The sequence below is a fragment of the Sarcophilus harrisii genome, chromosome 1 (assembly GCF_902635505.1).
Source record: "Sarcophilus harrisii chromosome 1, mSarHar1.11, whole genome shotgun sequence".
In the NCBI taxonomy this organism is placed as follows: Eukaryota; Metazoa; Chordata; class Mammalia; order Dasyuromorphia; family Dasyuridae; genus Sarcophilus; species Sarcophilus harrisii.
In genome coordinates, this window is record NC_045426.1 from 338,716,041 (window position 1) to 338,740,377 (window position 24,337).

The following is a 24,337-nucleotide window of genomic DNA, read 5'->3' on the forward strand; positions in this document are numbered from 1 at the left end:
TCCATCAGAATTGTCATGTAGTCTTTTTGTTGCCGTGTATAATAATGATCTGGCTCTGTTTATTTGACTTAGTATCAGTTCATGCAAGTCACTCTAGGCCTCTCTGAGATCATCCTGCCGATCATTTCTTATAAAACAATAATATTCCATAACATTCATACACCATAACTTATTCAGCCATTCTCCAACTGATGGGTATCCATTCAGTTTCCAGTTTCTTGCCACTATAATAAGGGCTGTATTAGCTAAAATTCTTACATGTATTTTAGAAACTAAAACTGCCTTTGGAAGGGAATGTTTCTAGATCATTGGCACCAGAATTTACATTGCAACTGTGTGTTCTTTCTGCCGCCTTTTTATAGTACAGCTTCTGCATTTGGCTGGGCTTTGGCACAATATCAAAGGGCCCCAGGTTTGGAGACAGAGGGCCTGAGTTCAAACTCTGGTAGGCAGTGCTGCTTCTTCCTTATTACCTTGAGCTGGGCACTCCCCTCTCTCTGGGAGTCTATTTTCATTTTTGTAAATTGGGTGATTGGACTTTAAATTTAAACCCTCCTAGGTTGAAATCTTATGATCCTGGAATCATCATCATAAATGGCAACTGACCTTAAATGACTGTCTTTTTTGTTCATGGGGATCCCACTACTGTTATTTTCTTAGCAGAGGTTGGGATCACAAATGACTTTGGGTTGCATCTGTGACCTGTCAGGGCTCTGCTAAGTCCATTATGAGATGAGAAGGATTCTGGCTCTGGCTTGAGAATGCAATCATCTGAACACAATTAAGAGCAACCCCTTTGTATGGTCGTCCAAAACCACTTGGGTTTGGTTTAGCTTTATAATGGAAAGGTCAGAATGAGTCTAATTAAGTAGATAGAAAGGCTTCAGCCACGTGTCATTATGAAGATATTAAACACTGAAGCAAAAGTTGTCTGGAAAAGAGTCCAGTTAGCTGTTCAGAAGATTTGTTTTATTTGAGGGTTTTATTTGCTGAACTGTTCTTCCTGGGGGGCCCCCCACCCCTGCTTGGGAGCCACATGTGGAGGGGCTGTTACTTCCCTGCCCCACTCTGCCTGCTTGGTCTCTCTTAAGTGCTGGGCTGACATTATCTCAAATAGCTTTTCTTGGGGCCCAGCCTGGCCCCTGGATTTTTTTTCTCCTTGTGTGAGGACTTGGACAGAAAAGAGCTTCTTTCCTGGTCAGGCCTTTCTCTCCTTGTGTGTCAGGCTTTGGGAAGTGATCGAAAGTCTAGAAATGAGATTGAGCTGATGAGCAGGACAGGTGCCCTTTACTCTCTGACTCGTTGGGTGGGGGGAGGAAGCAGAGTCAGGAAGGAGGCTAACATGACTTTTGAGGAATTAATGACAATTGGAGAGGTCTGTTCTAGGGGGATTAGAACCTGCACCTCCATAACTAAAAGTCAAAGACCCTTAATGCAGTGGTGTGCCAGAAGCAAAGGGAGAAGGCCAGCTCATGTTCAGTGATGCAGGCCTACTATGTTATTGTCAGCGATCGCTTCCATGACTTGACCCTTTCCACTCCTGCCTTTCCTAAATTCTGCTCATTAATCTGAGAACTCTACAACTTGCTTTTCAGATCCTGGTCCGGAGGCTGCCCGATGGCACCGAACTTCGAGGCCGTGTGGTGGAAACGGAGGCATACTTGGGAGCTGAGGATGAGGCAGCACACTCGAGGGGGGGGAGGCAGACACCTCGCAACAAAGGCATGTTCATGAAGCCGGGGACCCTGTATGTGTATATCATCTATGGAATGTACTTCTGCATGAATGTCTCCAGCCAAGGTGAGCGAAGGCACGGGGAAAGAGCTGGGTCTAAGTCTGGGGCCTCTGTAGCGTCATCCAGGGGACCAAACTGGGCGGCAGCCCTTAGGCCTTTTCCTTTCCTTTTTCCCAGAAAGAAGACTCCTCTTTTTGAGCTTCTGTAGGAGACAAACTTTTAAATCCAGCTCCTTTCCTCAGCCAGCACTTCCAAATTTCTTCCTTTAGCTTTCACCTCTGCTAAGAGGCAGCATGATTTTTTTTAAAAAATGGATACCTTTTGTTTTTACACCACCTCAATTTTGTGTTTTATCCTTTACCTTTTTAAGGTGAATTTATTAAAAGGAAGAAAAAAAGGTCAGCAAAATCAACGAACATATTGAATATTATATGCAGTGTTCCACACCCTTGGTTCTCCACTTCTGCAGAGACTTAGCGAAAGTGTTTTCTCTTGTGAAAAGCAACAGGATGTTGAGGAAAGCAAACTGGATATGGAGGACCTTGCTCTTGGATGGAGAACAGTCAGTCCTTTAGGCAAGGCTATTTCCATGATAGGCCTAGGAAAGTCAGCACCTGAGAACCCTTTCAGGTGTGTCTTAGTTTAATACTGATTAGGTAGGAAGTAACTGAGAAGGAAAGAGGAAGCCTAGTTGCTCTGAATAGTATGGTGAGATGCCTACCTAAGAAATCTGGGAAGACGAACTAATGGTCACTTTAACATTGTCCCTATAACTCTTAACTCCTCCCTTCCCCACTCCAAAGAAGTGTACGTTTTTTTTTGTTTTCTGTGTTAACAGGAAGTTCAGTCTTCAGGCTGCTGTGAAGGGGCTGGCATTCTCTGTATCAGAAGCTCCCTTACTTTCCTCCCTGATCTTGCCACTTGCAGTAGGGAGGGAATTCTTCTCCAGAATTTTAAGGACCAAATCCAGAGAGTTTGAAAAGGGAGAAGGGGTCTGCTGAATAAGAATGCCAGGAAGTTTTTCCTTAGTCCGTTGGTGTACCTGCAACAAACAGTGAAAGAAATAGAAAAGAAAGCTTTTATTTAGCAGCCCACACTCTTGTTAGAGAGAATGAGGGAGCATTGAGTGTTTACTATGTGCCAGGTACTGTCCTAGGGCTGGAGCTATAGATACAAACAAGCAAAGTAGTTTCTGCTCTCAAAGAGCTTACATTCTAACAAGGGAAGAGAACACATTTAGGGAAGTGGTGGCCAGGGAGAGGGTCGGGTGAGCAATTAGAAGGACACTGATATGTTATTTCCAGGAATGGTGGGTAGGGTGGAAAGGTAAAGGCATGTTGTGACATGGCATGGAGATACCCAGGAGGTGGCTGCTCATCAGTCAGAGCCCAATATTACAGGAGCCAGGAAAAGAAGGAGGAGTAGAAAAGGAAGATGCTGAAGGTGCAGGGAGGGTGCTGGGGACTGGCAAAAAAAAAGGGAAAAATACTTGTGTGCCACATCCTGGCACATGCATGTGCATTGGCACATGTACGCTGGTACATACCGACATACAAAATACAAAAAGGAGTACATTTCTTGTTCTCAAATAACATTCTAATAAGGGAAGATAACACATCAAAAGCAGAGGTGGGTCAAGGAAGGGTGACAGGAATAGTATGCATGTGTCTCTAGCAGTACCAGATTGTATATGATCAAGACTAGCTGGGTAGAGAGGAAAGATGAATGTAAATTACAGTATTTGCAGAATTCTCTGGGAAGAGACAGGTTTTGGAAGAAATTTATTGCTTGGTTCAGAGACATAAGGCTTCTTAACACCCAGATCGAGCTTAAGGTAGAGTCTCAACTACCTTGGGAGAGTGACCAAGCCCTAGCCTGACCTCACCTGAAGGAGCAGGCCAAGGCCTAGACCAAGACTCAGTGGCCCTGGCTTTTTGCCCTGACAACACCACTCATGGAGACAGCATTCTTTTTTTTTTTTTTTTTAATAACTTTTTATTGACAGAACCCATGCCTGGGTAATTTTTTACAACATTATCCTTTGCACTCACTTCTGCTCTGACTTTTCCCCTCCCTCCCTTCACCCCCTTCCCCCGATGGCAAGCAGTCCTATACATATTAAATATGCCACAGTATATCCTAGATACAATATATGTGCACAGAACCATCTAATATGATAAATGGTATTTTTGAGAGAGAGAAAAAAATTATCAATACATTGAAAAATTATCTTTTCATATCTCTTCATTTGAGTCCCACTTGATCTTTATGATTTTGTTACTTTTACTTTTGATTTTCTGGCGTGTCATCGTTCTTTCCATTTGCATTGTTAAAGTGACTGTGTATGTTGTGTTCTTGGCTCTGCTTACTTCACTCTGCATCCATTCATATAGCTCTTTCTATGCTTCTTTGCATTTACTACATACATTATTTCTTACAGTGCAATAATATTCTATTACATTCATATGCCACTATTTGTTTGGTTGTTCCATAGTTGCTGTGTCCCCCTACTTTTTCACTGTACCCTTTGGAATTTGTTTCATTATGAAGAAGCTTCCCTTCCTTCTGGATCTTCTCCCTTACTACTTTTTCTGTCTACTTACCTTCAGTGAAAACTGGCTTCTTCCAGATGACCCAGAATCCCTGGCTATCATATCTACCACTGGTTGTATCTTTTACCATACATGCTCTGAGATATGTTGATCCTGCAGTGAGAATCAGAGCACTCCTTGCTCCCTGCTAATAATTTCAGGCCCTCCCTTTGCCACTGTTGCTAAGCAACTTTTCTCCTTTGATTTTTTTAACCCTATGTAGCCCACAGAATAATCTCTACTGTCAAGAAACTTGCATCCTAAAGGAAAAGAAAACATGAACATATATTAGCATAGATAGAATAAATATAGAGTGAATATAAGTTAATTAAATATGAGATTTCTAAGGAGAAAAGACATTAGCAATTGAGGGGATCAAGGAAGTCTTTGTTTAGAATGTGAGACTTGGGCTGAATCTCGAAGAAGTCAAAGATTCTCCCAGATGGAGATAAGGAGGGAATTCATTCCAAGTTTGGAAAATAACTAGTACAAAAGCATAGAGATAAAAGATGGAGTCCTGCATGGGAAGTACAAAGAGAGGGCCAAGGCTGTACATTAGAGTACAGGGTAGAAGAGTACTAGTCAGAGGATACAGGTCAAGAAAAATGAAGTATATTTTAAAAAGAAAAAAAAGACAAGATTTGTCCATTAAGATAGCTGGTAATTTTGGAGAGAACTATTTCAGCTCATTGCTGAGGTCAAAAGTCATATTGCAGTTTGGAGGAGTGAAAGGAGAAGAAATGAAGACAAAGAGTATAAATAAATTACTTTTTTGGAGGTTTGCTGAGAAAGGGAGGAGACATTGTATGTCCCAGAGGGGCCAGGAGCATCTTAAGAGGATTTTTTAAGGATGGCAGAGACTTGGATGTGTTGGTAGGTAGCAAAAAATTCAATAGAGAGGGAGAGTGTGATGATTAGAAAGGAAGAGGGGAGGATTGCTGCAGAAGGTGGTAAAGGAGTAGAAGATATACTGGTAGGAGTAATCCAGAGTTGGGGTTTCACAAAGGATCAGTCATAATAGCACAAGGGGCCAGGGATTTGAGACCAAAGAACAGTATGTACAGCTGAAGTGTTTAACTTTAGGGTTGTTAACTCTAGGAAATGAGTAAAATGAAGTGGGGGCAAGGTCAGTGACCTGAGGGGTGGAAGAATTGGGTGAAGTACAAAGAATAGAGATGTGAGGCCTGAGGAGAGAGGGAGTGAAAGGAGACCATGACCAGAATGAGAATACCAGAGTTTTTGATTAAAGAAGTGGAAGGCCATGCAGGCTGGACTTGGAGGAATACCTGTCAATGATTGTTTTGGGAATGTGACAAAGAAAAGGAAAAAGATGTGAGGACAGCAAGAGTGGGCCATCAGACTCCAGAAATAAACTTGCTTATTTTATTAATATCTTCCTCCAGGGTCATTTCATGCTATGATTGTCTCAAAAAACACATCAATAGCAAAGATGGTGGATATAATGTGGCAATGGCCTGGGAGAACCATTTCACATTTGAGATAAGGAGAGGATAAAAAAACATAAGACAGAGTAAAGGAAAGTTCATAGGGTCATAGGATTTAAGAGCTGGAAGATTCCCTACCTTTTAGAAGATGAAATTAAAGAAAAAATTCACAGATCCCCACATTATGGTAACTGCACTAATACCACTTGAAAGTGATGACAAGAAGCTACTATGAATTTGGTAATACTTTTTTATTTTATTTAATCACAAGGCCATCTACATTCATTTAAAAGTAGTAATATGTATGAGATTCAGGCTACAGAAAAGATTGTTTTTTATTTATTATACCAAGGTATGCTGCATATTTTATTAGAGCTATGTATATTCTAAAATGAATGTTTTATGAATCTCAAGACCCTTTCAGTAACTCTGTAATCTATACTTCTATCCCTTCACCCCCCACAGGGGTCTTTACCTAAGGATTGAGAACCCTTGATCTCTTCCGATTCTTTTTTTTACAATTCCTAATTTACAAATGAGGAAAACGAAAGCCCAGAGAAGTTGACTTGTAAAGGATCACGTCTGTAGTTAATAGCCTAAATAGGACTCCAGTCCAAATCCTTTACCTGGAAGGAAGAAGATAATAATCTGCAACAGAAAAGAACACTAGATACAGGATCAGACAATTTGGGGGAAAGCCCGATTTTGCCTGTCTTTTTTATAGTCAATTTTCTCTTTTGAAAAATGGAGCTTTCCCCCCTCATGCACAGAATTATAATGAGGATCAAATGAAATAATGGGTAGAAAGTATTAATGTATTTATACTTCTCCCTTAAGAGAGCAAATATGAAAGAAAGTCAAGGGAGTTGTAACCTTGAGACTGGAAAAGTTTATACATGGGACTCTGCTAGCTCCTAATTTTGTCTTCTGTTTGGGAAAGAAAACACCCAGTTTTCTTCTTGAGGCTTAGAATAAAAGAGCCCAATCTTTGAAAGAAAAGAAAGTTGTCTCGTCAGCACTTTGGCTCCCCAGCACCTGTGCATCGGGCAATATTCATGAGTTCTCTGTGTGTGGTCTGGGCGCCTCAAACCCTCAAACCCACAAGAACTGGAAGAGCCAAAGACGGGTGGGCCCCTGAGCCCTTAGGCGAGTACAATGGGTTTCTTAAAGGCGCTTTCAGTTACACTGACTCTTCCCAAAGCTATTTTCCAGGATGGCTAAGGGCCTTTTGTCAGACACATGTTATAAACTTTCTCCTCATGCATGGCACTCCACCAATTCTGGGTTCTCATTCAGGCCCCCAGCTTTTGAGTTCTTCCTCTTCAGAGCTCACCACATTGATAGTTCCTAATTGTTAATTAGATTCTGGGATCCTCTTCTCTATCCCCCTCCAACTTCCCCCCCTCTCCTGCTCCATATCCAACTTTCTCACCTTCTAGCTCTCTCAGTTAATCATTTCTTTTTACACGACTCCTTTAGAGACCCTGAGATCCCTATTCCCTTCCTTCCTAGGCTAAGTTGTTCACAGTCACCTCTGCCAAAGATAGGCATTGAAAAGCTTTCAGACACAATTCACCTGCAGTTTCTTTTTCTCCTGTTCTAGAGACAATCTTTAGCTCTTGACACTATTTCAGTCCAAATGAACATGCTTGTGTTAGTCCTCAAACTCTCATGGCACATACTATAACTCTATCAATACTTATTCCCTCACAGCTGTATAATATTGTGCAATTTATATAATGCACTACAATTTCTAGCACATTGTCATTTTCATGGCACTTTCAAGTACATTTTAATTTGAACCTTAAAACAACCCTGTGATATAAACAAGGCAGGGCTTATTATCTTCACTTTAAAGAGTTCCAGAGAACCTTATCCAGTCACAAAGCTACTAATGAGCTATGGAGCCAGAATGCCAGCACTTAATCAAGCAAGAGTTTAGAAGTGCTTTCTGTTGGTGAAGCCGTTCTGCTTCCTTCCCGTAGACACAGAAGATATGACGCTGTGCTAAGTGCAGGGGACACAAAGGCAAATTATCTTTACCAGTTTAATGAGGAAAATAACCTGAAACAACTCTATAACCACATACAAATATATGTGTTTATGCTATACCTAACTTAGCTATACAAACATTCATGTGTTTATGTATATATACACATATATAGATTATTAAGATGATCAATTCTGACAGTTCTGCTCTTTTCAAGAGCAAGGTGATTCAGACCAGTTCCAATGGTCTTGTGATGGGGAGAGCCAACTGCACACAAAGAGAGGACTGGGGGAATTGAAGGTGGAATACAACATTGCATTTTCACTTTTTTTGTTGTTTGATTATATTTTGTTTTTCTCATTTTTCCCCTTTTTGATATAATTTTTCTCGTGCAGTATAATTGAGGAAATACATAATTGTACATGACTAACACATATTGGATTACTTGCCATCTAGGGAAGAAGGTAGAGGGGAAGGAAAGGAGAAAAAAATTTGGAACATGGTTTTGCAAGAGTAAATGTTGAAAAATATCCATATATATGTTTTGAAAATAAAAATTTTTAATAAAAAAAAAAGATGATGAACCTTTAGCTGGGACTAGAAAGAAGTCAGGCAAGCTGGAAAGTAGAGATGAGGAATGAAAATATTCTAGGGATGAGAAACAGTAGAGAACTCAGTAGAAATGCTGGATTTGGAGTTGTTTTGTGTAAAGAGCAACAGGAAAGCCAGTGGCCCTGGATCACCGAGAATATGGTAGAACTGAAAGTGTAAGAAGGCTGAAAATAAAAGGGGGCCAGGTAGTGAAAGGTTTTGAGTCCCAAACAGAGTATTTTGTATTTGATCTTGGAGGAGCTAGGAAGCCACTGGAGTTTAATGAATTTTTATTGTTCAGTTGTTTTCAGTGGTGTTCGACTTTCCCTGACCCCATTTGGGGTTTTCTTGGTAGAGATACTGGAGGGGTTTGCCATTTCCTTCCCCAGCTCATTTGACACATGAGGAAACTGAGACAAACAGGATTAAGCAATCTACCCAGTCACACAGCTAGTAAGTATCTGAGGCTGGATTTGAATTCAGGAAGATGAGTCTTCCTGCCTCCAGACCTGGTGCTCTATCCACAATGCCATGTGGCTGCCTATATAGTGAATAGAGAGGGATGATATAATCAGGTTTGAACTTGAGGAAGACCAATCAATAGCTGAGTGGAGAATAGACTGGGATGAGGAAGGACTTGAGGCAGATAAATTCAGCAGTTACTATTACAATAATTCAAGTGGGAGGTAATGAGGACCTGCCTGAGGGTGATGGCAGTGTCAGAAGAGAAAAGGGGGTCAAATTTGGGAAATAATAAAAATATAAAGTCAGTAAAAGTTGGCTGGTTCATTGGATATGGGAAGCGAGAGTAAGGAGTTGAGAATGACATCTAAATTTCAAGCTTGAGATTCTGGGAACTCAACAGTAATTTAGTTCAGAAGAGTAACAAGTTTTAGGGGAAAGAGTTAATTTTTGGACATGTTAATAAATTCTAGATATCTACAGAATAGGAGGTGAGGTACATTGTTCTATAAGCCACTGACTTTCTGTGTTTTTTTTTTTAACCTTCAGATTAAAGGAGAGGGACAAACGCTGTAAATAGTGAAGCCTCCAAAGACACTGATTCTTCTTCTTTGTTCTTTTTTTTTTATTAAAGCTTTTTATTTTTAAAATATATGCATGGATAATTTCTCAACATTGAGCCTTACAAAATTTGTGTTCCAAAATTTCTCCTCCTTCCCCCTACCTCCTCACCTAAATGGCAAGTAATCCAATATATGTTAAACATGTTAAAACATGTTAAATCCAACATATGCATTTATAGTTATACAATTATCTTGCTGTACAAGAAAAATACCAAAAAGGAAGAAAATGAGAAAGAAAACAAAATTCAAGCAAACAACAAAAGAAGTGAAAATGCTATGTTGGCATCCACAATCAGTTCCCACAGTCTGCTCTCTCCATCACAAGACCATTGGAACTAGCCTGTACCATCTCATTGTTGAAAAGAGCCATGAAGGACACTGATTCTAACAGTGCCTGTACAGATGAGCAAGGGAAGGACTGAAGAAGATAGGGGCATACCCCGGTCAGTCTTTTTCTCGCCCCCTTTACATTCCTGTGTTTCTTTTGCTCCACTCTCACCCCTCTTCTTTGTGATGTTTGCTGTGATTTTCATTTTATCTGAGTAGATTCAGAAAATAGTTTTGGGTTTTCTCATTGAGCTAAGGTCTTCATCAAGACCCATCTGCCCTCCAGTAGAACTTTCTGTCCTTGGACAAAATTTCTGGGGAAATATCCTAGTTTCCCTCCTAGTTTCCCTGTTGCCCTTAGGCCTAAAGTAGAAGGTATCAAACTTCAGGATCTAGAAGAAATCAGGCAGGATACTAAACATGTGGGCCAGGAGTCTTGGTCCAGATACTGATCAGTTCTCGGATCTTCTTAGATAAGTCATTTTTTTCTTCATGAGCCTGTTAACTCTTTCTAGAATAATACAGTTCATTCCTTTCCATGCTAATGTGTTTTCTATCTTTAAAAATCAAAGGGTTTTATCATCTAAAAATAGCCTTGGTGGGTAAATGTGAATGTTAGTTTCTTCTCCCTTATATTTCTTTCACAAGACAGGGAGAAAGGCACCAAAGTCCATCTGATAAGAGTGGCTATCAGGCATTTGTTTGCTGAAAGGAAGACCTGCTTTAGTATCCAAATGACAGGGTCACTCCTGACTCTGCTGCACACTTTAATAGCTGAGTGGTAAACTTTTTGGTAAGCCCTGTCACTTCTCCGAGTCTCAGTTTCCTCACCGTAATGAAGATAATAGTTGTATTATTTCCTTCTTGTGAAAAAAGTGCTTTGTAAACTATAAAACACCATAGAAATGTAAGTAGTTTTTATTGTGGAAGGTTTTAAATGAATGCTACATGACCTTAGCAAAGACATCTCTCTTGACTTCTTTAGGCCTTGGGCTCCCTCTATGTTCAATGGGTAGATTCACCCCTCTTTCCAGGCATCTTCTGAGGGTCCAGAAGAAGGTAGAGGACCTTGAACCCTATAGGGGAAGAATCACAAAGTCTCTAATGGTGATAAAAAATGACCTAAATGATTATTAATTATCCTTTTGCTCGAGAATGATTAGGCCAAAGCTTACAGAGCTCTGATTTGAAATACTGCCAGAAATGGTACAGTGTGTTTTGTTTACTCAGAGATTAAAAAGAGTAATACCAAAAGGGAGAATCTGCATTGACAACTCAGCTGTGTAGCACCAAGGGCCAAAGCTTTTTGGCTTCTTAGCAGACTGGAACTAGTATATTATGAGAGTAGACATAGAGATTGGCTGATAGGCTCCTCAAACATAGTACAGTGCAAAGGATGTTTTGGGCCAGGCCTCTATGAAATGGATTGATCCCAAGAAGCAGTCTCTGTTTCTCAGGAGGCCTCGCTTTTATGGCTTTCGTTAGCTCATTTTCTGAGAAGGTCCATGGAGTCTACCCCAGAACAGCTGAAGGATCATAACCCCAGATCCTTCACCACCAATGAGCCCCCTGGACTGAGAAGGTTCTGGGAATAAATGTATATATATTCTTTCTGGTTGCAAACTAGATAAAAGGCGTGGCATTGGCAGCTGGCCCTTGATCAGGGCAAGGAATGGTTCTGCAAGTTTTGGATATGCAAACAAAGTGGGGAAGAGTAGGGGAATAGTGAGACCAGACCAAAGACCAAAAAAAAAGGGAGGGGGGGAAACAAGTTGTGTATTGATGAGATTATGAGACCACCTAATTGGCAGGAATGGAATCATATATTCAGTGGCAGAGTGGCTGAAGCAGTCTGTACATCTCCCTTGTGAAGCCTTCTCTCTCCCCAGAGTAACTGTGTTCTCTTTTGTTATTTGCATTTATTTTGTGCATGTGTTGTATTCCTTCAGGAGAAATCAAGCTCCTTGGGGGTGTTTTTTACTTTGCTCTTTATATCCTCATAGTACTGTGCCTTTAATTTTAGAGGGGCTTAATTTATTGACCTTAGTAGGGTAGGATCAGACTGAGCACCTTAAACTTGAAATAAGGAGCCACTAAAGATGTTTGAATTGAGGAGCAAGATGATCAGAGTGGCTCATTAAGATGGATTAGATAGACATTAATGGAAGGGAGACATGTTGGGGAGCTATTACAAAAGTCCAGACAAGGGGAAATGAGGACCTCAGTAAGGGAGAGTGTAATGATAAAGATTAGATGGTTTGTGTAGAGAAAATCTTTTTTTTTTTTTAATTCACTTTACAAGTTCGAGATACAAAAGACATTTATAAACGGGAGAGCATTCAGGTGCAACCTTAAGGGTGAAGATTTGTTTGTTTGTGGAAACTAGGAATGTTGATCCTAGATGAGACTTAAGAGTGGACCATGATACCCATCTTCAAATATTTAGAGATACATGGAAGGAGTCTACTTATTCTGTTGTATCCTAGAAGGCAAAACTAGGAGTTTAAAAACTTGGAAAGTTAAGAGATTTGAATTTGATGTAAGGAGACATTTCCTCACAATTAGAGCTATGCAGTACCTCTAGTAGTAAAAGTAGCTACCTTAGAAATGGCTTCTCCTTTTGGAGATCTTCAAGAAAATATCGATGACCAGTTGTCATGTTATGAGGAAGAGTCTATCATGAGATTTGAGAAAACTTGGCTATAGGAGAGGAATTGTCAATTCTTGGATTTGGGAATTCGAATGTTAAGTGGTACCATTAACAGAGACAAGAAAGTTGGAAGGGTATTTGGGATCTGTTTTGAAGAGTTCACTGAAGGAACAAAGTAAATATGGCTTACTTGCATGATATTGGGCAAGATCCCCATTTCTTGGATCTCCATTTCTGCCTTCTTTTTTAGGAGGTCCCTAGCTTTGGGGATGGGAAACTGATGAACAGAAAACTGTTCCAGACTTTTAAGATTTATAGAGGATTCAGCAACAAATGTATTCTGCAGATAGGAAATGTCTCCCGTGGACAGGAGCACGGCTCCATCAGGTGTGAGGTGCAAGTGAGGTGCTTTTGTTACCCTAAGTCTGACTTCTTTCAGCCCGTTGGGCTGGGCACTGCTCTTTGATGCTCTGCCATTGCTGGACAAACTTGGATGTGAACAAGTAGTTGAGGAACTGCTGAAATATTTACAGAGGAGCTAGAATTTCAAGGCTCTGAGTGGCCACGATTGTATCTTTACATTTTTTGAAAAGCAGCTGCAGAGGGAATGTTTACAGATCCGGGCCAAGATCACCAGGTCCTTGCTATACTTTCCAATCTGTATCAGTTAGAATTCACTCACTATGAGTTTCCCAATAGATTTTAGCTTTGCTGGATGTTTCACCCTGACTTTTTCTGAACAAGTGAAAGGGAAGTATAGTCTACTGTGAAGCAGAGGTACTGGGCCCCCACAGGAGGGTGATGATGCTGGGGAAAGGAGGATAGGACAGTGAGTCACAAGGGTGGAGGGGCAGGAATATCCTGTTCTCGAGCAGCTCAAATTTGTCAGCCAGAGGCTGAATTGAACGTGAAAGCTTCCTTGAACTCAACCTGCCTGACTGTCCCCTAGGGGCTGTGTCCTCTGTCAGGAGACTCTCAGCCTGTCAGGGCAGCCAAGTAGGAGGGTGTTTGTAAGTTTATGGGAGAGTATGAATAGAGGTTCTGATTTAGTTGAAAACAAAAGGTATTTTGACATGGCCATTGTTTGTTTCCCCTCCCCCATTACAGGTTGGGGTTTGTACCTTTCTACTTTCATATGTGACCCCTTTAGTTCTTGGCAAGTGGGCAAACCCAGAGGGATAATCCTTGAGGAAGCAGGGCGGGGCCTTCAGGGAGGAGGTGGTAAGAGGAGCCTGGGAATGATAAATTAGAAATTAGGACTGTGGGGATAGGGGAAGTGAGGAGGAGATCTAAGTTATGTTCCAGATAAGGCACATCCCATCAGACGGTGTGAATTCCCATCCTATCCCTATCCCTACCCCTGCTGGTATTGACATGACACAGTACTCTGGGCTGCATGAAGATAGTACTTGCCTCAATAGCCCTAGCAGCATCATCCTAATTTTATACATGAGGAAGTAGGACTCTGAGAGGAGAAGCCATTAAGGATCATAGGATTTATAAGTGGAAGAAGGAAACAGAAAGAGAAGTGACTTGCTTGGAATTCATACCCATGAGATGGTGATAGAGCTTGAATTCAGATCCAAGCTTTCTGACTACAGCACCCCTACTTTTCTACTCAGGGAAGTACCAAAAGAGATCATCTAGCTATTTTCTGATCCCCTAAGTATCTTAAGAAAAATTCAGAAGAAATCCTCTTCTCCCATGTCCCAGCAAAGATTTCCTGTTTTTTGTTGTTGTTGTTGTTGTTTTTAAATCGAATTCACATGAATAGCCATTGCTTATCAACTAAGGGGCATGTGATTCCCAGAAGCCCTAGTCTAAATTCCAAGGCACTAGGGAGACATGGCACCTCCTTTTCTGTTCCTTATGAGGGGAGACATGTTTCTGTAGAGTTCCCTTCATTTGGAAAGGTGCTGGTTAAGAACCATCTTTTGATCGTTCCTCACTGTAGTGGCATTCTGAGATTTGATCAGCTCAGCTACTCCATTAGCCTGATTAGGTTAGCCCAGTGTTAGATGACATGCGGGTGAGACACACTGGAAATCTTTTAGCCATTGCTTTCCTCAACAAGCAGGGCCTGCCTGGGGCTCCAGATGGCTTTATTTCCTGGGAAAATAACTTGGGGTTGGTAAGTTCCAGAGCTAGAGCTGTAACTTCAGGGCTGGAGGCTGAGGCCTTGGGTGAGTGGGCAGGGGAATAAAGCCTCTTGAAATCTGCCCTGTTGGCCTCACAGATGGTATAAAGAATTCTGTGGGAGGCTGACTATAAATAAGGTATTACGCTTAAAACTCACATAGAAGCTGGACTTTTCCAAAATTTGACCTCTTCAGACTGTAAAGGGAGGATTTCTGTCTGCACCACTGTAATGTTAGTGTGGGGTTTCAGAACCAGACCTTTTGCACTAGATGAAACCTTATCCTTCTGACCACCCTTTAGTCCTCCTCCTTTTACAGCTGAGGAAAATAAAACATGGAGAGAAATAGAGATTAGTGTCTTCAGGTCACACATACATCACAGCCAAGATGCCAGTCTCTAATGTTCGGACTCTGTCTCTCTGCTCAGTCTTTTAATACAGAGAAGCATGTCCCAGATTTGGGCATAGAGAGTTACAAGGCTATAAAAGCCTTATGTCACCTGTCCCATACACCCAAGACTGCTGTGGCCTGACGTTCAGAGTCTTAGTTTCTTTCCTAGTTATCAATTTGCCTCTTAACAGAACATTCATACTGAAGACAGTTTCTTTACCAAAAAAATGAGAAAAGAGCTTTGGTCTCGATTTCCCTCCTGTGTTACCTGTGGCTCACTGTTGTGTTTCCATGAACATAAAGGGAAGAGGTAGAAGAGGAGAGATCAGGAAGAGAAGTAGCCGAGGAAGTTTTTGTCCTCTCATTAGTGGCTTGTGGTACTGAAATGAAAACTTATGCTTTTAGCTTTCTAATTAGTTTATAGCAGGGGTCCTCAAACTACGGCCCAGGCCAGATGCAGCAGCTGAGGACAATCATCCCCCTCACCCAGAGCTATGAAGAAATTTCTTTATTTAAAGGCCCACAAAACAAAGTTTTTGTTTTTACTATAGTCCGGCCCTCCAACAGTCTGAGGGACAGTGAACTGGCCTCCTATTTAAAAAGTTTGAGGACCCCTGGTTTATAGAATAATAAATCACTGCTCCTGCCAGATTAATTTCCCATCCTTTTCTAAGGACACCAGAGTCCGGGCCTATCTCAAAGGAGGGATGGGGGAGGGTTCTGAACACTTAGCATTGTCTTAATCCACTAGTTGAAACTCTCCAGAAGTCCTACTCACACCCCTATAACTCAAGGCTCATGCTTTCCATCTGCAGGTGAAGGGGCATGCATCCTCCTTCGTTCTCTAGAGCCAGTGGAAGGTTTGGAGATGATGCGCCAGCTTCGGAATGCCCATCGTAAAGGAGCTGCCAGAGCCCTCAAGGATCGAGAACTTTGCAACGGCCCCTCTAAGCTATGTCAAGCCCTGGCCATTGATAAGAGCTTTGATCAGAGGGACCTGGCAGAAGAGGAGTCCATTTGGCTGGAGCAAGGCCCTGAAAAGCCAGGGGAACACACTGTGGTGACAGCAACCAGGATTGGTATCAACTATGCTGGAGAGTGGGCCCTAAAGCCACTCAGATTCTACATCCGGGGTAACCCTTACGTCAGCGTGGTGGATCGAAAGGTGGAACAGGAGATGCAGGCCAGTGGCTAGGGCCCAACTAGGGAAGGCGAGCTGGTCTTGCTGCTGCTGCTGGTAAATTCGGCACTTGCCGGCTAAGCCCCTGTTGTATCAGGGTCATGGCTTGGCTAGGCTACAATTGAGATTTTTAGGTTTAGAAAAATAAATCCTTGATTCCATAAAATAATGTTAGGTGAGTCATGGACATAATTAGCATCTCATTTTTTTTTCGGTGTGTTTTTGGGTAGGAATGTCAGCAGCCTTCAGGGAGACTGTGGCTCTTGCCACCATGACCTCTAAGCCTCTCCTTAATAATTTTTTTTTAAATTACAGATATGTGTGGCCTTGCACAAAAAGCAGGGCAGAAACCCTGGGCATCTGAAGATACTGTCCAAGCCACAACCTGGGCCATAGTCTTCCTTTTTACTCTAGCCCTAAATTGTTATCCTTGTTAGTTGCCAACATGTCCTGAAAAGCTTGTCAGGGGTCTGCATTGGGGACCAAAGTGATTTTTCCTCAGAGAGTCCAAGGCAGACACTGAACTGTTTTCAATGCTGCTGGCCCAAGGATAACCTAGTCAGCTATCCTGCTGATGCAAGAACCATCTAATAACAAGAGGCCCCAGTGTCACTGCCTAGTTAAGCATTTTACCATAATGACCCCGAAAATGTATTTATTCCACAGACAAGAGTCTGGGAGAGGCTCTAACAAAAACGACCTAATTGGCTGTGAATCTCATCAGGGATGATTGCCACAGCATGGAAGGAAACTCACGTTTTCCCATTGCTTTAGTGTTGCTGCTTACTAATCTTCTGTCCAGCTGCAACCTCTCGTCAAGGCATTCAGGCCACTCTGCAGGGAAAGAGTCTGTTTTCTATAATTTTTTTTTTTATGAGAATAAGGGTGGGGGGGAAGGAAGAACTGGATCAAGGGGCTGTATCCCCCTTTAAGGGTGAGCTTCTTGGAGAAGCTGAATGATAATTATAAGGAGTAAGAGAAAGGCATGATAGAGCAGCTAAAAAGCTGCCTCCTGGGCTCTTCTATTTTCCTACCACATTCTCAGTGGTCCCTTAGCTCTGAGTCTAAATCATGGTTGAGTTGGGAAGATTAGCCTTTAAGAGAACCTGACAAAAATCAGAGGCTACTCAAGCAGGAAAAAAGGAAGATCTCTCAGCTTCTCCCACCTCACTGACCCCAGATTGATAACTAACAAGTAGCTAGGATGGGCAAAGGTCCAGGAATAGCTGATTAAAAAGAAGGGCTTTTGACTAGAGTGACTCTCCATGCCAAGTCTAGCAGCAGGCTCAAGCTGAGCCAGAGTCTGTAATTGATTCTAGATTAGAAAGCCAGCACAGGAACTAAAGTCATGTTATTACAGGGCATTTTCCTCAAGCTTAAATGAACCCCCAAATACATCTTCCTTTCACCTACATCCAGAATTCAAAGTCTAAGTAAGCAGATCTTTAGATTCCCCCTAATAGTGTATTCCTTAGGAGCCCAGATAGTCATTGCTGCTTCTTGAAAAAAGGATTAACAGGAAAGGCCAACTTAGAGTCTGAGGGAAAACCAATCATGGTTCCACAATGGCCACCTGTTTGTGGGGTACCTCCCATCCCCTCCGATCTGTGGTGGCCTGAATTCTCCAGGGTGAGTGATTCTCTGAACAGGGGGCAAACTTCCCACTCATTTTAGAAGAGATTGGAAAACTGAGATAACAGGGTCCTCATGGTTGGTGACCACCAATACACTTCGGAACTTGTCAAAGAGCATCAGAAGTTGGGATCGTCGCATGTTTTCATTGTACATGATCTCCTCCAGGTGATGTCGTCCCCGGAAATAATGCAGTAGCCTAAGAGGAAAGAGGAAATTAGTAAATACACCTACCTCAAAGGTAGGCAGCACTTTCCACCTGAGAGGCCCTTTGTAGGTCACAGTACCATAGATCTAGAGCTGGAAAGTACCACAAAAGCCATCTTTTGAGCCAACCCACTCATTTTACTGATGAGGAAATTATAATCCAATGAGATTAAATAACTTATCCATGGTCACAGAAGTAGTAAACATGAGAGGTATGATGAGAATATAAGTCCTTTGACTTAAGAGTCAATTCTATCTACAGCGTGGTGTTGTAGGGTGTTTGTTGGCCTCCTCAACGGTTGGTTCATCTCTAGGTAGCCTCTACCTAGAAAAATGACAACATTTATGTAGTGTTGGGTAAGTTTCCTCATGTGATTCTTACAACTACCCACCCTCTCAGGCAGACAGGTCAGGGATAATAGAAACTGAAATCTTATTTTTGCTTTTTTGCAATGTTTCTTTTTTTTATAATAGCTTTTTATTTTTCAAAAATACATGCAAAAAACTTCCAACATTCATCCTTGTAAAACTTTGTGTTCTCTTCCCCATCTCCCTTCTCTCCTAGACAGCAAGTAATCTAATATAGGTTAAATATGTGCAATTCCTCTAAGTATATTCCCACATTTATCATGTTGCAGAAGAAAAATCAGATCAAAAGGGAAAAAAATGAAAGAAAAAAAACAAGCAAACAACAACAAAAAAAGTAAAGATACTACTTTGAGTCCACATTCAGTCTTGACAGTCCTCTTTCTGGATGCAAATGACTCTCCATCACAAGTCTATTGGACCTGGCCTGAATTACCTCATTGTATAAAAGAGCCATATCCATCAGAGTTGATCATCACATAATCTTCTTGTTGCTGTGTACAATGTTTTCTTGGTTCTACTCACTTCACTTAGCATCAGTTCATGTAAATCTCTCTAGCCTCTCTGAAATCATCCTGCTGATCATGAAATCTTATTTTTGGACTGAACTTGTGACTGCATTAGAAACCGAGACAGTGGAAATTAAAGTGCTTTGCCCAGGGATACCCAGCTAGGATGGATCACAAATTAGCCTTAAACTCAAATCTTCCTGAATAAATCTGGCTTATCTAACCACTATGGTATGTTGGCATTTATAAAGTGCTTTTTATAAAGTCTCAAAATTGCTTGAACATATATCACTTTGTAATATGGAGATGATTATTTCCATCTGACACAGAGGAAATTAAGGTGGAGAAAAATTGGAACACTAATGCACTATTGATGGAACTGTTAACTGATCGAACCATTTTGGAGAACAATTTAGAACTATGCTGAAAAGGTTATAAAACTGCATATACCCTTTGATTCAGAAATACCATTAGTAGGTCTATATCCCAAAGAGATTCCTCTTCCCCCCAAAAAAGAAAAGGATATATATGTATAAAAACATTTATAGCAGCTTTTTGTGATGTTAAGAGAATTGGAAATTGAGGGAATGCCCATTATTTGGGGAATGGCTGAACAAGTTGTGATATGTGACTACAATGGAATACTGTTGTGCTATATGAAATGACAAGGAAAATTCTGGAAAGACTTAGATGAATTGAGGAAAAGTGAAGTGAGCAGAACTAGAAGAGCATTGTATACCATAACAGCAATATTATCTGATGATCAACTGTGAATGACTTTGCTGTTCTCAGCCATAAATTGATCCCAGACAATTCTGAAGGATTTATAATGAAAACTGCTATCCATTCCCAGAGAATGAACCAGTGCAGTCTGAAAACAGACTGAAACATACTTTTTTTTTTTTTTTTTTGGTACTTTCTTGTCTTTTTCTTTTGGTTTGTGTTTTCTTTTACAGCATGGCTATTATGAAAACATTTTTCATGACTACATATAAATAATCTTTATTAAACATTTTGCCTTCATAATTATAATTTTTAAAAAAATAAATGTAAAAATTTATTTTTACGAGTAATTGGAAAAAATAAAAGAAATGAAAGGCACAAGAAAGTTTAAAAGCTTGCCCAAGGTGATATAGTTGGTAAACAATAGTATGAGGACTCAAGTCTTTCACAGGTTTTGTAATGTTTTAGACTCCTGTTTTACTTTATGTCAGATGTCAAGCACAATAATTTATACTTTTTCTCCTTCAGAGCTTCAGATATGAAGCTAACTAAGGAAAAATGGGTATACAGTGGGAAGCAGAGCCAACAGATGCACATATTTTCTGTCAGGGGAAGTTACTGGCCATTACCGTTTACCCAAGCAGTCCTAGGGGCTGGGACTAAGCTAGCTTTGGATAAGGCCTTTTGATTTTCAGTTAAGTGGGGAGGGGTATATTCAGGAGTGTAGTTCATGGAGAAAAGTTGACATCACCAGCTTTTTTTGCTCTTGTAAATTCTGTGCTACCTTCCCACTTGTCATGAGAGAGCCACTTTGGGATTGTTCCTTTGCACTCATTCAGATTCCTTAGCAAGGCAGGCACAAGTCACAGAGCATACAAAGCAGGCTCAGAATAACATCTATCCAAGTACCACTTGGACTAAGGAAAAGAGAAATACTTGAGTTGAAGAGCTTCGCTGTAGTAGGCAGAGAGTTGAGAGGAGGATATGAGGTAGAAAGAAAACTACTCATGGTCTGAAGATTTCTGTCAGAGCTCCTGATGGGTCAGTCCTCCCCACCCACAACCAAAGCTACATAATTGATATGATTTGACTCAGAAAGTGATTACTGTCTCCATAATTTCCCCCAGTATTTGCTGGGCTCACCAGGCCTGACTAAGCAGTAAAAAACTAGGATCACAAAATAATAAGAAAGGTCTTCATCCAATATAATACTTCACAAACAGGGCTTATGGTCAATAAGGCACCAAACTGATATTCAAGGTCCTTTCAAGCTCTTTCCATTAATGTACATTCCACATGTTCATGACTATGCTGGTTTTCCTCTGCCATTTACACACTTGTGGGTCTCTATCTCCTTCCAGTTGGCAGATACTCAGGGAATGCAGACTGCATTAGCATGAAATAGGGACAGGGACAGGACTTGTAATTTCATTGATACAGGGAATGTCCAATGGGAAAAGAATTTACCAATGCAGACTAGCACCTTCTCTGTAACTTACGGTCTTAGGTGCCTGGAGCTTTGGGAAGTTCAGGGACTTATCCTGGTCACACAGCTAGCTGAAGAGGATGAATGACATCATAAGGAAATTGTGACTCATGCATGAATTGGATATAAGTGAGGCAGAGTTGCAGTATCTCTTCCAGAGTAATTGAAGTTCAGAGGCAAAAAAAAAAAAAAAAAAAAAAAGGCAGGATGCCTGGTAATGGTCCAAGACTCAGTAGATGATCTTAGAATCTTCAATGTCTGACCAAGTTCTCTAAACTCTCCATAGCATGCACTTGGGCTGTCCTCAAGGCCATTAGAATAAAAATGTTCTCCTGTGCCCATTCCACTAGGGATGCCCTCACATGCCTGGGGTAAACACACCTCCAACTCACCAGTGGGTTTGAGGCCAGTCCCCTCAACCTGGTCTGGCCCACCTGTGAGATGGTTTTACTGGAGTGTGGCTCCTTGGAACTGCAGCTTAGAGGTGGTGAATCCAGTGGGCAGCAAAGCAAGACTGCAGCCCTGAGATGCCTGTCCTGAATACCCCATACACCCCACGCAGCCAGCATGTGGCAAAAGCAGGACTTGAACTCAGTCATTAGAGTTTCCAGGCTCTTAACTATAAAGATAATGACAGTTTTTAACAGCTTTCTCATAGTTTTTCTCACTTGGTTAACTCTTCTCACTGCATTAGCATGCTTAATCCTATGGCTGATGAGAGTGGGTTGACATCCTTTATCTTGCCAATAAATACTATTCACTAAATGTCTTATTTTGATACAGAACATAATTTTTCCAAAGAGTTTTCTAAATTTATTTTTCCCTATTTTTGTCTCCCTGGCATGTTTGGTCTGTCCCAACCTCTATTATTCCATTTTATCCTGAATTAGGGAGGGCAGAATCATCTTAAAAATGAGGAAAATAAGACTCAGAGAATGAGCAATTTTGCCTGAGGTTATACAGCAATTAAGTAACAGAATCAACACCAGAACCCATTTCTCTTCCCTCTTATTCTAACGTTTTTGTTTTTTCCCTAGGTCATGCTAACATAGGGTTCACAGGCACATAGTTAAGAAGTCAGGCAGGGATGCTTATTTGTTGGGGAGGGAAGAGGCAGAAAGGTGTTAACATTCCCTTCCTAGGTTCTTATTAACCAAATTACTTTTATAGAGAAACCCAGGATCATTTCTGCTGTACGTATGTCCAGAAGAGTGTAAATATACTTCACTAATATATAACAGGTATGTTCCTGAGAAAGTGAGTGGAAATCAAAATGATATTTGTTCCTTCATAACCTGGAGCAGCAGGTAAAAGATTTGAAATAAATTTTCTAAGACAGGCTAGCAAAGCAAGCCAATTAAATGTTTTTATGTACCTAAAATTAATTCCCCTTTTTATAAAAATAAAAATCTCAAAACTGCTAGAAATGAGGCACTGATATGTATTTTCTCTGAGGTAAACATGCTTATTACTCTGCCATTTACCTTCCAGTGAAAAATCAAACCGTAATTAGTGGACCTGGACCTGATTAACAGTCTAGACCTTGGGTTAACTCATGTATGTAGAAACAGACTTTGTACGATTTCAATCCCAGGTCTATGAAATCTGGGAATTGTATTCACTTTTAAAATGACGGGTTAATTTTCCAACTGAACTATCCAGATTTTGAAAAAGGGAAATCACTAAATGTTAGAACTATAAATATTTTTAGAAATAATCTAGCCCAGAAGTGGTTCAAGCCAGTTCCAATGGAGTGGTAATGGAGAGAGCCATCTGCACCCAGAGGATGGTGGAGACTGAATGTAGATCATAACAACATAGTATTTTCAACTTTTTGTCGTTTGTTTGACTTTTGTTTTTTTTCTTATTTTTTTCTTTTTGATTTGATTTTTCTTGTGCAGCATGATAATTGTGGAAATATGCATAGAGGAATTATACATATTAAACATATATTGGACTGCTTGTTGTCTAGGGGAGGGGGCAATTTGGAACATGAGTTTTTGTATGGGTTAATGTTGAAAACTACCTCTGCATATATTTGGAAAACAAAAAGCTTTAATTAAAAAAAAATAATAATCCAGCCCAACCCCTTTGCATTACTTCAATTGTTCCTTCTATTCAAAGCACCTGTCCAAATCTGTTACCTCTCATCCCAATGCCAGGGCCCTGCAGTAATAATGTCAGGTCCATGAGTAATAATGATTGTTAAATGTAACTGAATTAATTATAAGCCAGATCTACACCTGAAACTCCACAGTTCAAAGTTAAGGTAGCTTTGATTTTTCATTTTCCTATCATGCCTAGACTATCAATTCTAACTCCACGCTATCTCTCACTATTACATCTTCTTCTCTATTCCCACGCCACCACAATGGATAGAGTGCTGGACTTGGGAGTCAGAAGGAGCAGAGTTCAGATCTCAAATCGGACACTTACCAGCTCTGTGAAATGGCCTGGGCTTCGTTTTTCTCCTCTGTAAAGCAAGGGGATGGGACTCTGACCATTGAAGTCCCTTCCAGCTCTTAGTCTAGGAAGCTATGAACACTTTAGTTGAGTTTCTACTACACTTTCCTGAACTATATAGCAACAACTATCCAGTATGTTCTTCTATTTTCATTTTCTTCCCAACTCCAGTTCATCTTCCATACTGCTTAAGTTAGTCTTACCCGCAGGCATTTTGTCAAGTCACTAATCTGCTCAAAAGTTTTTCCCCTCTCCACAGTCTAATGGGTAAAGTTCAACTACTTGGTTACAACAAAATTCCCACCTGGCAAACATGCGGAGATCTTCAGGATTCTGAGCAGCAGGGACACTGAGGATGGCTTCCCGCTCATGCTCTGACAAACTGGCCAAGAGATTCTCAGTCATCCTTTTATTCAGTGGTGAGTCTCCACTGGGTAGCAGCTCAGCGCTGGAGTTCTCCATGCTGGGACTTGTGAGGGTCATGTCGTCACTGCTGGCTACAGGGAAAGAAGCTGTGATTAGGGAATAGAACCTTATACACTTCTCTTATAGGACTAAGTGAGGTCAAAGCCTCTCTCAGAACTAAGACAAAAGGTAGTGTGCCTTGTTTTATTCCTCTTGGCAGCATATTCACTCTCCTCAAGCTGCAGAACAGACCATATCTTTGTTAAAAACAGTGCCCAGAAAGAGCCACGTCCTGACTGGCCCAGTTTATCTGCCCATCCCTATGAAAAGCCAATTCTTCGGTATTCTTGCTTTTGCCATTTCTCTCAATGTCCTTTTCCTCTGAAGGCCAGTTGTTTTACACAGCTTTGTGATCTGGAGTAAA

General features: G+C 41.0%; 2 protein-coding genes across 9 annotated transcripts in view; one reads left to right on the forward strand and one right to left on the reverse strand.

The window, feature by feature from the left end:
* The window catches only part of MPG (N-methylpurine DNA glycosylase), a 63,696-nt gene extending 46,585 nt beyond the window's left edge, over nt 1-17,111 (forward strand). For both annotated transcript variants that reach the window (XM_031945680.1, XM_023497755.2), the window contains exons 3-4: nt 1,596-1,800; nt 15,758-17,111. In XM_031945680.1, coding sequence (XP_031801540.1) covers nt 1,596-1,800; nt 15,758-16,137 — 585 coding nt within the window. In that variant the 3' untranslated portion in view covers nt 16,138-17,111. The remainder of the gene's footprint in view (nt 1-1,595; nt 1,801-15,757) is intronic.
* NPRL3 (NPR3 like, GATOR1 complex subunit) overlaps nt 14,750-24,337 on the reverse strand; it is an 80,069-nt gene continuing 70,481 nt past the window's right edge. For 3 of the 7 annotated variants that reach the window (XM_031945673.1, XM_012543195.3, XM_031945679.1), the window contains 3 exons: nt 23,813-24,005; nt 16,879-17,953; nt 14,750-15,322 (listed from right to left, as the gene is read on the reverse strand). In XM_031945673.1, the coding sequence (XP_031801533.1) occupies nt 17,788-17,953; nt 23,813-24,005 (359 nt within the window). In that variant the 3' untranslated portion in view covers nt 14,750-15,322; nt 16,879-17,787. Of the gene's footprint in view, nt 15,323-16,878; nt 18,287-22,991; nt 23,519-23,812; nt 24,006-24,337 lie in introns of those variants that run through there. The other 4 variants (XM_031945674.1, XM_031945675.1, XM_031945677.1 and 1 more) reach the window with 4 other exon arrangements.